At 30.7% G+C, this 11,917-nt stretch overlaps 6 protein-coding genes across 8 annotated transcripts; 3 read left to right on the top strand and 3 right to left on the bottom strand.

Moving 5' to 3' along the window:
- The first annotated feature begins 267 nt into the window (after positions 1-267).
- LOC111690358 (40S ribosomal protein S28) lies at positions 268-900 on the top strand. The gene is made up of 2 exons (XM_023452828.2): positions 268-616; positions 683-900. The coding sequence occupies exon 1, from the start codon at positions 355-357 to the stop codon at positions 550-552; it is 198 nt and encodes a 65-aa protein (XP_023308596.1). The 5' UTR covers positions 268-354; the 3' UTR covers positions 553-616; positions 683-900.
- LOC111690357 lies at positions 840-1,825 on the bottom strand. The gene is made up of 3 exons (XM_023452827.2): positions 1,500-1,825; positions 1,340-1,441; positions 840-1,282 (listed from the first exon to the last, which is right to left on the bottom strand). Exons 1-3 carry the CDS (start codon positions 1,688-1,690, stop codon positions 946-948), a joined length of 630 nt encoding a protein of 209 aa, XP_023308595.2. The 5' UTR covers positions 1,691-1,825; the 3' UTR covers positions 840-945.
- Positions 1,826-2,070: 245 nt separating this feature from the next.
- Positions 2,071-3,115, bottom strand: LOC111690379. 3 transcript variants are annotated; one of them, XM_023452848.2, is made up of 3 exons: positions 2,671-3,115; positions 2,483-2,584; positions 2,071-2,425 (listed from the first exon to the last, which is right to left on the bottom strand). In XM_023452848.2, the coding sequence occupies exons 1-3, from the start codon at positions 2,982-2,984 to the stop codon at positions 2,071-2,073; spliced, it is 771 nt and encodes a 256-aa protein (XP_023308616.2). In that variant the 5' UTR covers positions 2,985-3,115. The 3 variants fall into 3 exon arrangements, with proteins under 3 accessions (XP_023308616.2, XP_046802040.1, XP_046802041.1); XM_046946084.1 differs by having other exon boundaries at positions 2,073-2,213; XM_046946085.1 differs by having other exon boundaries at positions 2,287-2,399.
- Positions 3,116-3,132: 17 nt separating this feature from the next.
- LOC111690366 (alanyl-tRNA editing protein Aarsd1-B) lies at positions 3,133-5,099 on the top strand. Its single transcript, XM_023452837.2, has 4 exons — positions 3,133-3,290; positions 3,357-3,869; positions 3,984-4,240; positions 4,319-5,099. Exons 1-4 carry the CDS (start codon positions 3,252-3,254, stop codon positions 4,857-4,859), a joined length of 1,350 nt encoding a protein of 449 aa, XP_023308605.2. The 5' UTR covers positions 3,133-3,251; the 3' UTR covers positions 4,860-5,099.
- Positions 5,100-5,253: 154 nt separating this feature from the next.
- Positions 5,254-6,049, bottom strand: LOC111690371 (mitochondrial import inner membrane translocase subunit Tim29). Its single transcript, XM_023452841.2, has one exon. The coding sequence runs from the start codon at positions 5,937-5,939 to the stop codon at positions 5,364-5,366; it is 576 nt and encodes a 191-aa protein (XP_023308609.2). The 5' UTR covers positions 5,940-6,049; the 3' UTR covers positions 5,254-5,363.
- Positions 6,050-8,684: 2,635 nt separating this feature from the next.
- On the top strand, positions 8,685-11,677 carry LOC111690364. The gene is made up of 4 exons (XM_023452835.2): positions 8,685-9,220; positions 9,283-9,480; positions 9,705-10,895; positions 10,954-11,677. Exons 1-4 carry the CDS (start codon positions 8,764-8,766, stop codon positions 11,568-11,570), a joined length of 2,463 nt encoding a protein of 820 aa, XP_023308603.2. The 5' UTR covers positions 8,685-8,763; the 3' UTR covers positions 11,571-11,677.
- Positions 11,678-11,917: the final 240 nt, after the last annotated feature.

Here is an 11,917-nt window from a genome sequence, read left to right as displayed (position 1 = left end):
ATTCTTCAATTATTCCAAAATAAAAATAAAGATTTTTCAAAATATATCATAATCATTGTGAAAATCTTTGCAGAAAAATTATTTGTATAGAGTTGTATTACCCTATGGTAATTTTTTTTCTTTTTTTATTCAGCTTTAAACACCCTGTTGTCGATGCCCTGTTGAATTAACCTGTAAATACAACCCTGCATGGTGACAATCATATAAACAAAACTAAACGAACAACTTATCGAAACAAACAACAAATTTGCCAAAAATGAACGAAAATACGTTCTTTCTGTTTCCGGCTGTCACTTTGAGTGTGTGTCGCACGTGAATTTTTTTTAAGAAAATCACAAATTTTATTAAATAAATATGGATAAACCAGTTGTTTGGGCACGTGTCATCAAAGTTTTGGGCCGTACTGGCTCCCAAGGTCAATGTACACAAGTTAAGGTTGAATTCCTCGGAGAACAAAACCGTCAAATCATCCGCAACGTTAAGGGTCCCGTCCGTGAAGGTGATATTTTGACATTGTTGGAATCTGAACGTGAAGCCAGAAGACTTCGTTAAAACTATTGATGTTTTAGGGGAGTTGCACAAGTTGAATTAAGACTATAAATTTATTTTAAACAAGGTATTGTGCAAATTTGCAATTTTTTTTGTATGTTTTGTATGACTAGTTTGTTTTTGTTTTTTTTAGATATTCGCATGCCACCCAAATGACGTTTATGGAAATTGTGTGCTTTGATTTAGTGGATTAAATTTGTAAAAATTAAATTACAAAAAAATTGCTGTGAATATCGGATAAAATAAATTTAAGGCTTTATGAAGGCTTGTTAAATTAAAAAAAATGTGTGTTTGTGTTGAATGTGACGATTTTTTATTAAAAACTACAAGATATTACATTTGTAAAACAGATATGATTGTGATTTGCCATTTATGGACTCTGACCAAGTGTTTCCCTTAGCAAGATGTTTTTGGCCGTAGACACTTGCAATATGCCAAACCAACATTTAAATATTCCTCAAAATCTTCAGATATTTCAATTTGTTTTTTATAGTTTTCTATGCTTTCTATTTTTACCGGATCAAACTGTTGCGATGAGTATTTTAGTTTCAGCAACCATGCATGGAAATATTTAAATAGATCGCTAATTAATTCAATAAAATATGCTATAGGTTTATGGAAAGCATCACCAGTTATTAGAGAACTCTCAATTTCCATATTGAGTTGGGAGCATAGGTTGTTAAAGACCAGACAGGATTTTCGCAGCTCATCTAAAGAATTGCTCATAAGACAACTGCGGGAAATACCAGGAATGTTATTAAAATTTAAGGATTACAAAATAAGAACATACTTTGAACTTCTTATTTGTTTCAATTTTTCGGTAAATTCCTGCAATAGGGTGTCTTCTGCAGGGCCGCTATAAATTTCCGGGTAGCGGCAGCAAGTACCAGTGCTGAAAGTATAATCGTACAAAACTCTCTTTTACATTTCTTATATAATATACTATTTACCTTTCTAACAGTATATATCTTTGAGCCAAGATCCATATTCTGCTTACCAGTTCCTTTTGTAATTGCAGTTCTTTTTTGGTTAAAGCATTGTGCTCTCGAAATACTCTTTCTAATATCAATAATTGCCTCAAGGTTTCTTCTTCAATTTGCTGTTGATTTTTCTCTTCAGTGCATTGTATATCTGTAGCCATTACAAAGTCGTTTTTTTATCAATTTCTATAAAAATCTTAATTTATCAAATATAAAATAAAATTCATGGATTGTTTATGTTTATTTTTATTGCATTTTTGAGGTTATAATTTTTATAGTGCTGTCAAGATTGTAGTACTGCCAAGTTTTAGCTAAACATTTTCTTTTTTAGGGGAAACGATTATCAAAACTTACAAACTAGGAATAATTTTATAATTTATTAACATAATTTTACAAATTTTCATACATTTTAAATAAAATAGAAAATAATTAAATTTTTTTATTTATTTTCCAATATTAATTTTTGTTTTTCCCATTTTCACTAAAAACTTGTAAAGAACATAACAACATAACCAAATATATATTTCGTTTTTACTTCCATCTAGCAATTCTTATGACATTTAATACATTCTCGGCGCTTTGGTCGCAGACATGAGCAATTCTTCAAGTTTTCCATTAAATCACATTGCTTGCTTAATTTCAATAAAGTAATATAATCTTCTATGGACACAGAATCTGCTGGATCTAAAAGTAAAGCCCAACTTTTCTGTTTACATAAATTTGTATAAAAATATTGAAACAAATCATTTAAAATATTCCGAATATATGTTAAAGATTTTAATGTATATGAACCCTTTATAAAAGGACTTTTAGTTGTTACATTAAGTTGTTCACAGCGATAATTTAACTCAGCTTGAGAAGATCTAATAGCTTCAAAAGATAGAGCCATATGAGAACTAAAATTATTATTAGGTTCATTATATCACATCTGTAGAATATTCAAATTTACTTACTTTGATTCATTTATTTTTCTTAAATTCTTATGAAAACTGCATAAGACTCGCTCTTCGGTAGGAAGAGATACAATTTCTGGATAGGGTTTAACACAAACGCCGCTTTAAAAATTTATAAAATTGTTTCTAACTTGTGAGTTTTAATTCTTAAGATTACCTTTTAATAGAAAAAATCATAGTTCATTCACCTTTTTAAAATTAAATATCTTTGAGATTGGGTCCACATATCATTTATAACTCGTTGCTGTAGTTCTATTTCCTGCTTTACTAATTTTTCGTGATCTTTAAACAGTTTTTCTAATTTAATAATATTATCATGTACCCATCGTTCCAAATAATAATCGCACTTGGTATATAAAGTTTTGCAATTTTCAGAATTTTCTATAGGTTTCTTAGACTTATTTTCTTTCTGAAGATATAATTTACAATATTTAGAGTTCTTTAATACAACATCTTGTTGGGGATATGCGGAATTATAATGCCAGCAGAATACACATTCCATTTTAACAATATTTATATACAAAATTTTGTAATTCAAAAATTTTCTCTGATTAAAATATATAACAGTCACTTACTATGAATTGATTAGACATTTACTTAAAGTGCTACCAAATTTTATTTTAACCGGCTATCGATCAGCTGTAATTTGTTTACAATCCCGAAGGAGAGTAGAGTTTGTGCATTTTGTTACAACAAAATTTTGTAAATTTGCCAACTTTTTGCATTTTACATAATTAACCATACAATTAATTTATTAAAGATATACAAAATGGTTTTTAAATGTCAAGAAGATAGCTTTTTAAAAGAAGTAATTAAATTAAATGGAATTAATAATGAAATACGTAAAATTTATCATCACCATTTATAATTACAGTTTACCACCAAAGTTGTTTCATGTGAATTTGGCTTATTGAAATGGTGCCCGCCTGGCTCCAGCGAAACAAAAGAACTACAGGGTTACAATGTTATCTGTGAAGATACAATACTATTTCCTGAAGGTGGTGGTCAACCATGTGATTTCGGCACCATCAATGATCTGCCTGTACGTAGTGTTATACGCAAGGGCAATGATGCTGTCCATTTTATAGAATCCGAGAGCGGGTTTGAAGCTGGTACTATTGTCAAACAATGTATTGATTGGGATCGCAGACTTGATCACATGCAACAACATTCGGGCCAACACTTGATTACTGAATTATTTGAGAAGGAATTTAATTATGACACAACCTCCTGGTGGTTGGGAACTGAAACATCGTATATCGAACTTAATACTAAACATCTAATTAGCCGCGAATCTTTGGATTTAATTGAGGAAAAAGCTAATAATATAATTAGAGAGGGAAAAGAGGTCAATGTTGTCGTTTTGGATCCGGAAACGTTATTAGAGGTTAGTATTCAAAATTATGTTTTTTAATTACTGCTTATATTTTCTCGAATTTTGAAATACATAAACCTATATGATATTAAAACAATATTTAACTCTCTAATATTTTAATAAAAGATGGACGGTGTTAGAGCTCCACGAGGTTTACCCAAAGATTGGCAGGGTCCTGTTCGTGTAATATGCATAGAAGGCCAACGTCACAATATGTGTTGTGGAACACATGTCAGCAACTTGTTTCAGTTGCAAGGCATTAAACTTTTATACGCTGAGAAAAGTAAGAGCAGTGTCATTGTCCACTTTGTGGTGGGACAACGTGTCCTGAAACGTTTAGGGGAATCCTTCCAAAGAGAACAACAACTTAATTTAATTTTAAAGTAAGTAAAATTAATTTGATATCACTTTTAATACCAATAGTAAATGTTTTTTTTTCTATTTATTTCCTTTACTTTTAGAGGTGGCCCTCAACAACATTTAGAGCTAATACAAAAAATACAAAATAATGTAAAAGCGGTAAAGAAATCTTTTCAAAAGCTTTTAAAAGATTTTGCTACTGCTGAAGCCGAAAAATTAGAAAATATGCCTAGACCTTTACCAAAATACTATAGTTTACATCGCAGAGATGGTGTAGAGCCAGACTTTATTAATACTTTCTTAAGACATGCTCCAGTTGAAGTATCTTTATATTTCATTACTGTTTCCGAACCAGAGCAACCTGGTAATCAACCTGGCAAGGGTCATATGGTATTACGTGGTGATGCGGAGTTGGTACAACAATTTGGACCCAAGTTTATTACAATCTTAGATGGTAAGGGTAATGGAAAGGAGGGAAGTTTTCAGGGTAAAATATGCGATATTGATAAAATACCCGAATGTGAAGCTTTGCTAGAGGAATATTTTAAAGCCCATAAGCCAAAAATAGTGGATAAGGAAGCGTTGCATGAGAAGTTCAAGGGTGAATTTATTCACAACAAAAAAGGCAGCAAATTGAATTAAAAAGTTCTGTTTAATAATTTTATATTCCGTCTTATTATGAAAGTCGTTAAATAATTAAATATAGAGTAATCAAAAATCGGATTGAGAAACTGATATTACGAATGTAAAAAAGAACTAAAAGTACTTCTTCGACGACACTTTTAATAAGATTATTGCTGGTACAAAAATTCGTTGCTTATATTTTTAAATTTTGATAATTATTTGTTTGATAATATTAAATGATTTGCATTTTAATGACAATTTTTTTATTTTTTAATATTTTATTCTTCTATCCTATTTTATAGCAAAGTTGTTTTAATGAAGATACAATTAAAAAAAACAATTCAGATAGGTAGATAATTTGATAGAAAGTTAAATAGATTTATTCTGTCTGCATTGAAACACAAACTAAAGATCATGATTTGAGCTTTAAAATTTTATTTTTTTTAACAAACTTATTAAAATTCTACTCATTGTGGTTTTCTGAAGTTTAAAATTGTTTTTGGTTCCTACCACATAAACTTATCACAAATAATTAACATCAAAATTATACAATTCATATCTTAAACGCCAGAACTGATTCCAAAATCCCACATCCACTATATGTTCATGGAAATTCCAGAAGCTTACTTGTGTATATTCACATTGTGCTGGATAGGTGCAATCATCTTTATCGTACAAATCTTCCCACAAAATTGTGCATATTCCCAGAGATAAAAATCTTAAACGATTTTGATTTAGATCGCTCTGTAAACGTCTAATATAAGATGCTGACTTAGGATTCTGTAGCGAAGGGTGTACCAATATTAAATTGTTACTCGCTGAACGAAATTGTTTGTGGAAATCTTCTTCGTCCGGATTGCGTTGGGCACATTGATATAGACCATAGCCGCTGATGGCATAGAACAGTGCTTTACGCGGTTTTTCCTTAGATTCTTTGACCAAACCCACGGCTACATCTTTATAGTCGGTGAGAAGACCTTTCCAGTAGTTGGCCCATTTTTCAACAACCGTACCTTTAAAACGTTCCGGCAGGGTGAATGTGTTATTAACTTTCGAGCCTATGCTAGCTATACGCGAACCGAAAGGTATTAGGCGCATTTTGGTATGTTTCGGGTTATACAAAATTTATTTTAATTTATATTTTTCAATAATTTCGGAAATTATTCAACATTTCTCGATGTTACTGTCTCTAAAACGAAAACACACTAATAAACAGCTGACAATTTTTTTAAGAACTTGGCAGCATTTAAAATAATAGGGTGGTCGGACTTTAGATTGCTTTTTGACAAGTATTAATATTCAGAATTATAGTCTGAGAATACCTTTAGAAGCGACGCTTTTCTTTGAATTTAAATTAAAAATTTTTATTCAAATTTGTCAATCTCGGAATTTTTTCAAGGGCAGCTTTAGAAAACATATACGCTTTATGTAAAAGTATATTTTTTATACCCACCTTAAAGTATACCAATCCGTCTGTCCGTCCTTCCGTCCATGTAAACCTTGTAATCAAACTACAGGTCGCAATTTTGAAGATAATTCAATGGAATTTGGTACATGATCTTCTATTGTCCCAGGGACGAAGACTATTGAAAATGGTTGCGATCGGTCCATTTCACTTAGCACCCATACAACTGAACCCCTGAATAGAGCTTGTAAACCTTGTAATCAAACTACAGGTCGCAATTTTTTGCACACGATCTTCTCTGTTTTTGAATCCTTCATAACACGACGAACGTTTATTTTTGGTATTTTTTATGAAACATTGTTTTTGGTTTATTAACTTATATATATGAATACATAATAACGGGCTCCCAATACGATGTTGCAACTTTTTGGAACAGAATTTTTATTTCGTTAATGGGGAGGAAAAAGTACCAAAAGGGGTAAAAACGGGAAATTTGATTTTATTTAAGAAACACTAAATATCCCAACAAGAACAGTGACAGTCATTTGATCGGTCATTTGACTGGCACTACTGATGTATTATTTCTATCACAGAGTAAAGCAAAGTTTCTATCAGTTTCTTAAGGCAAATGGACAAAAGTGATGGAAACATTTGTGTACATGTGATTTTTCTTCTCCCTTGCACTTATGAATTCTATCGACTTTAAAACATATATTTGAGCTACTCACTCTTTTGCTTTTTACCAATCAAGGATGATGGAAATGTTAGTCACGATTGACTAATCATTCTTTATGGATATATCCATCACAGTTGACCAATCACACTTGATGAATTTATCCGTCAAATCTGACGGCTATACCAATTTATAATAAAACACAATTTATTAACATTTTGAGATATATATTTTTTAATTTTATTAATATACATAGTAAGCATATACATAAATTAACTATCATTTTACCATTTTACATACCTCGCAAAATGTAAAATCCTCTTATACTCCTTTTAATTTGTGGAAATAAATTGTCTGTAAAGAAATATATATAAATATTGAAATATAAAAATTAAAAGTAAATATGTATTCATATTACCAAAGATAGAAAAATCTTCGAAGAGTATATTCTCAGCTCCACTTCCTGCACCGTTTTTAAATTCAGTTTATAATAAATCTATTTACTTTTAATAATTTTAGTCTCAAATTTTTTAATTTTTCGCTTCTTGATCTTTGGCTTTCACCGAAATAATTAATTTATAAGACGGAAAACACAGTAACTGTCAAATGCAGTTGTTACACTCTTTCATATGTAAATGAAACCCTTTATTACACATTGTGTATATCAACAGTCATTTTACCGGTCATTTGAACATCATTATTGATGGAATTATCCGTTAACTCTTTTTTTTAGCAATTTTTAAAGAAAAATGTTGCAAGTGTGTTAGTAAAATCATTTTGTACGTGTTAGTTTCGGTCATACATTTCTTGTAGGGATGCTAATGTGTTGTTTTTCGAAACACCGTTACCAAGTGATATTTTTAAGTACTTTTTCATTCTCCAACTGGTACTTTTTGAGTTTTCTATGATGTTGAAATCAAAACATGAAATTGTATATCTGGAAAACCATTGTAGTTAGAATGATCAAAATCGTTAAGTTTCTTATTTATATTGCTTTTAGGGCAGCACAGCACACTGGGTATAGCTAGTAAATAAACAATTTAATTTGTTTTGTTTTTACGTTATTGATCATTTTTTTAAAGCAAAATTGCTTGCTTTGTTTTGTTATTATAAACAATATATTTGCTTCCAAAATCCCACTTTCTGATCTCTCGGATTCCGTTTTTGTTTAACCCTTTCAGCGTCAAAAATAATTTGTCTAGAAAAAAACTTGAAAACTTATCTTTAAGATAATTTGAGTATGCTGAATCCGGGAAAAATAATATTTTTTGAATTTGAGTTATAAAAGGTCAAAGTTAAATTAAAAATTCATATTTTTATGATTTTTTTTTGTAAAATGTCTTCTTAAACTTCTTTCAAAACAATACAATTTAAATCTGCATAGTCCGATCTCCTAAAATACAATATTTTGGCCATTAAATGAAGCTGTTAACGTTGTTAAAAAGCACTTTTTAAAAAGTAGTCATAAGTGATAATTTCTTAAAATCTGATTTTTAAATGCTTTTAAAATACGGAAGATCTTTCAAAATCTCAATTATGAATATAATAAAGTCTTCATTTTAAGTTAAAAGTAAAAAATTAAAACTAAAATTAAATATTATACCCAAAAAATGCTTAAAAACAGAGTCTATTGTAATGCCGAGTATATTCGACAAATCCACGGAAGGGGTTAATATTATTGAAAATTTAAAAACTGAACGATTTTAAGCCGCCGCCGACATATTTAGTGCCAGTCGCCGCCGCCGTTAATATTTGTCGGTGCAGGGCTCTGGAAGCAACACTTTTGAATTGTTTTTTAATTTAATAAAATAAAAAAGCATTTTTATATTTTTTCTGACAGAAAAATGCCAAAACGAGTACTTAAACATCATTTAGAAAAAGCTGCAAAATGTCGGAGGAAAAGTGTGTATGTAGAAGATACCTCACGGATTTCTGGCAATATAGAGAACGAAGATGAGGACAAACCAAATGATCCAGACAAGAAACCCATAAAACACATGCAGTATTTAAGAACCAACCAAAATAATGAAGTTGAACGTTTACTACTGCATAATGCCAAAGGTTTACTTTTTCACGTCGACCATTGTGATTTCCCCGCCTTTAATGTGGGCATGTGGCCACAAGAAAATATTGATATGTTAACGAACTATCCACAATGTGCCTTTAATCCACCACGACCCATATTTGTGGCCGATAAGATGTGTGAAAAAAATGATCTTTGCTATAGGAGACCCATGAATTTTGAATTCTATAATATACGTATGAGACACAGCCGTACTAGATATAAGACAGCATTGAAGAGTAAGTACATGTTTAATTAGGAGATTTTATTTAAGTATATTTATTTATCTTTTTATTTAAAGGTAATAAAGCTATAAGGAGTAGTAGCAAATATGGTTTTTATCATTCCACGTTATTTGACATCGCTGAGCGTTTTTATTTAAACCCGGATCAATATTTCCAAAGCAGTTATGATTACTATTATACGGGTGGCAATTTGAACCATTTAGCAAATAAGGAACATGTTGTACATGCTGGAGGGGAACAGTTGCGGAAAATGAGTAAGTTTTTTTTTCATAAATTAACGAAAATTAGAAGATAAATAGTAACAAAATTAATATTTTGAAGAATAAATAGAAATATAAATTTAAATTTACTTAATTCGAATAAAGGTAAATTTCAGTTCGGATTTTGTGTAAATTAAAAATTTTCTCATTACATTTAAAATAGAAAATCTAATAGAAGACCAAATTGAAAAATAATTTGTTTTTTAATATCTTTCTAGTGGTCAGTGAATTTCCTGATGTACAAGAAAATAATGATACCTATTCCCTGAAAAACATTGCCTCTCAGAAATTAAATGAAAATTGTGAAATATTTGAAGTTCAGCCACTTCTAACATCACACGACTCTAGTCGGTCAAATTGTTATATAGCACGTCAACGAAATCTAATAACATTCAATTATCTTAACGATAATAGACAAATTAAAACGGTTACACAATTTCGTACGAAGACAACGCCATTTATTAGTTTTGCACAATCACAGCATAATATTAATAAATTTGTTATAACAACCATGAAACAGCATGTACGTTTGTATGATTTAAATACCACTGCGCCGGCTTTAGTAAAACTATATGAAATTGCACCGAAATCTACAGATATTTCTTGGAACACCATTAAACCCTGGCGAGAAAATACATTTATGTATGCCAATCAAAAACAATTTTTTATGATCGACATACGCACCTCTCCAGACCAATGGTTAAGTGACGTTACTGCAGCTACCGACAGTTTTATGTGTGATCATATTTCTGCTCTTCTGCCAAGTGATTTTAATAATTTATTCTATGTTGCCACGAATCATAAGCTACAATGTATGGATATTAGACATCTAAAGAAATTTTCATTTAGTGAAACTTATGGTTCAATATGTCGTTGGTCTCATCAGTTACGTTATGCCCCGCTAATGATGGATACACTCCGTATACGTCAAAATGAATATATAGCTTTATCTTCACCTATTGCGGGAGATTTACACATCTGCCAACTATCCAGAGAACGTAATGAAGAAGAAATTAATTTGGAAATATCGGTGCCTGCACCCAAACACATCTATAGTTCATCTTGTCTACCGTATCAACCACCTACACTTCTTGAATCATATGAGCATGCTAGAATATCGGGTAAATGTTTAAGACCCGAGGCTAATTTGGAAGCACGACTTAAATGCTGTACCACAGGATTGAAATTTATTCGCAAATCTTTAAACAACACAGAAACAGGTATTGGTTTGCTGTTGACATCCAATTCGAATGGAGACATATTTGCACATACTTTATGTAAACGTGAGAACATGGATACTGAGGAACGTTGTAATAGACAGAGTGATGAAATCATGGATAAATTTGAAAAGCAAATATTTGCTCAAACTAAACTGCCTCTAAACTATACCGAAATAAAAGAAATGAAAGGTAAGTGATTACATTTTATAAAACTTTGAAGACACATTAACATTTTAACACATTCTAGGTTTACGCAAAATATTACTTTGTCAAACATTGTCTTCTGTTAAGAAATTCGATATAGATGCTATGGAAAATGAATATACGGCCGATGCACCCGCAAGAACTAACAACCAAACAAATCCTCCAGCACAGCCTCGTTCTAAACGTTTGCATTTGGGTCGATGGCAAAAATCGTTATCCACTTTACACTCCTACAAAGATGCTTTAGTTAAAGATCTTTTATCCATTTGGGATATTGATATGGAAGAAGAAAAACACATACGTTTAGGCAATTTGCGCAATATCAAACCCGATCCCGCTGTTAAAGTTGAAAATTGGCTTAAAACAAATATTAATCCAAATCCTCCTCCAATGATAGCAATACCCCAAACACAAGATTTTTCAAGATATACTGAAAATATTGATGATGGTATGTTCAATATTACACAAACTCAGGACAATACCATCGACTTTGAAAATGTTATACAATCGACTCAAATCATGGATACCAGTGATATTAATCTAACGAAAACGTTTGATAGATCTAGTCTTGAGATACGCATAAATAATGAAACAACAACGACTGTGGTCGAAAAGCTTAAAAGCAAAAAGAAAAATAAGAAATACGTTAAAGGTTTCTAAGACTGATACGACACACGTATTTAGATTTATGTATAAAATGTTTTTGATTTAAATTATTTGCATTTAATAACTATTACAAATTAATAATTAAATTTACATTTGTTAAATATTGAATTGTATTTTTATCTACTTCTAGAGTTAACCTAACCTAAGATTTCTCGAAATTTAGAAAAGACATGAACTTGTAATGCTGGCAAATGGTTAAAACTCTGTTATAGTGTTGATAGACTGCATAATCTATAGATAGATAGATAGATAGATAGATAGATAGATAGATAGATAGAGAGATAGATAGAATTCTATCCCATTCAGTCGTGGGAGAGTGAAGGTGGGTATCTTGTACTTCT

Source organism: Lucilia cuprina, chromosome 3 (assembly GCF_022045245.1).
Source record: "Lucilia cuprina isolate Lc7/37 chromosome 3, ASM2204524v1, whole genome shotgun sequence".
NCBI lineage: Eukaryota > Metazoa > Arthropoda > Insecta > Diptera > Calliphoridae > Lucilia > Lucilia cuprina.
This window is presented reverse-complemented; position numbering and strand designations above follow the sequence as displayed.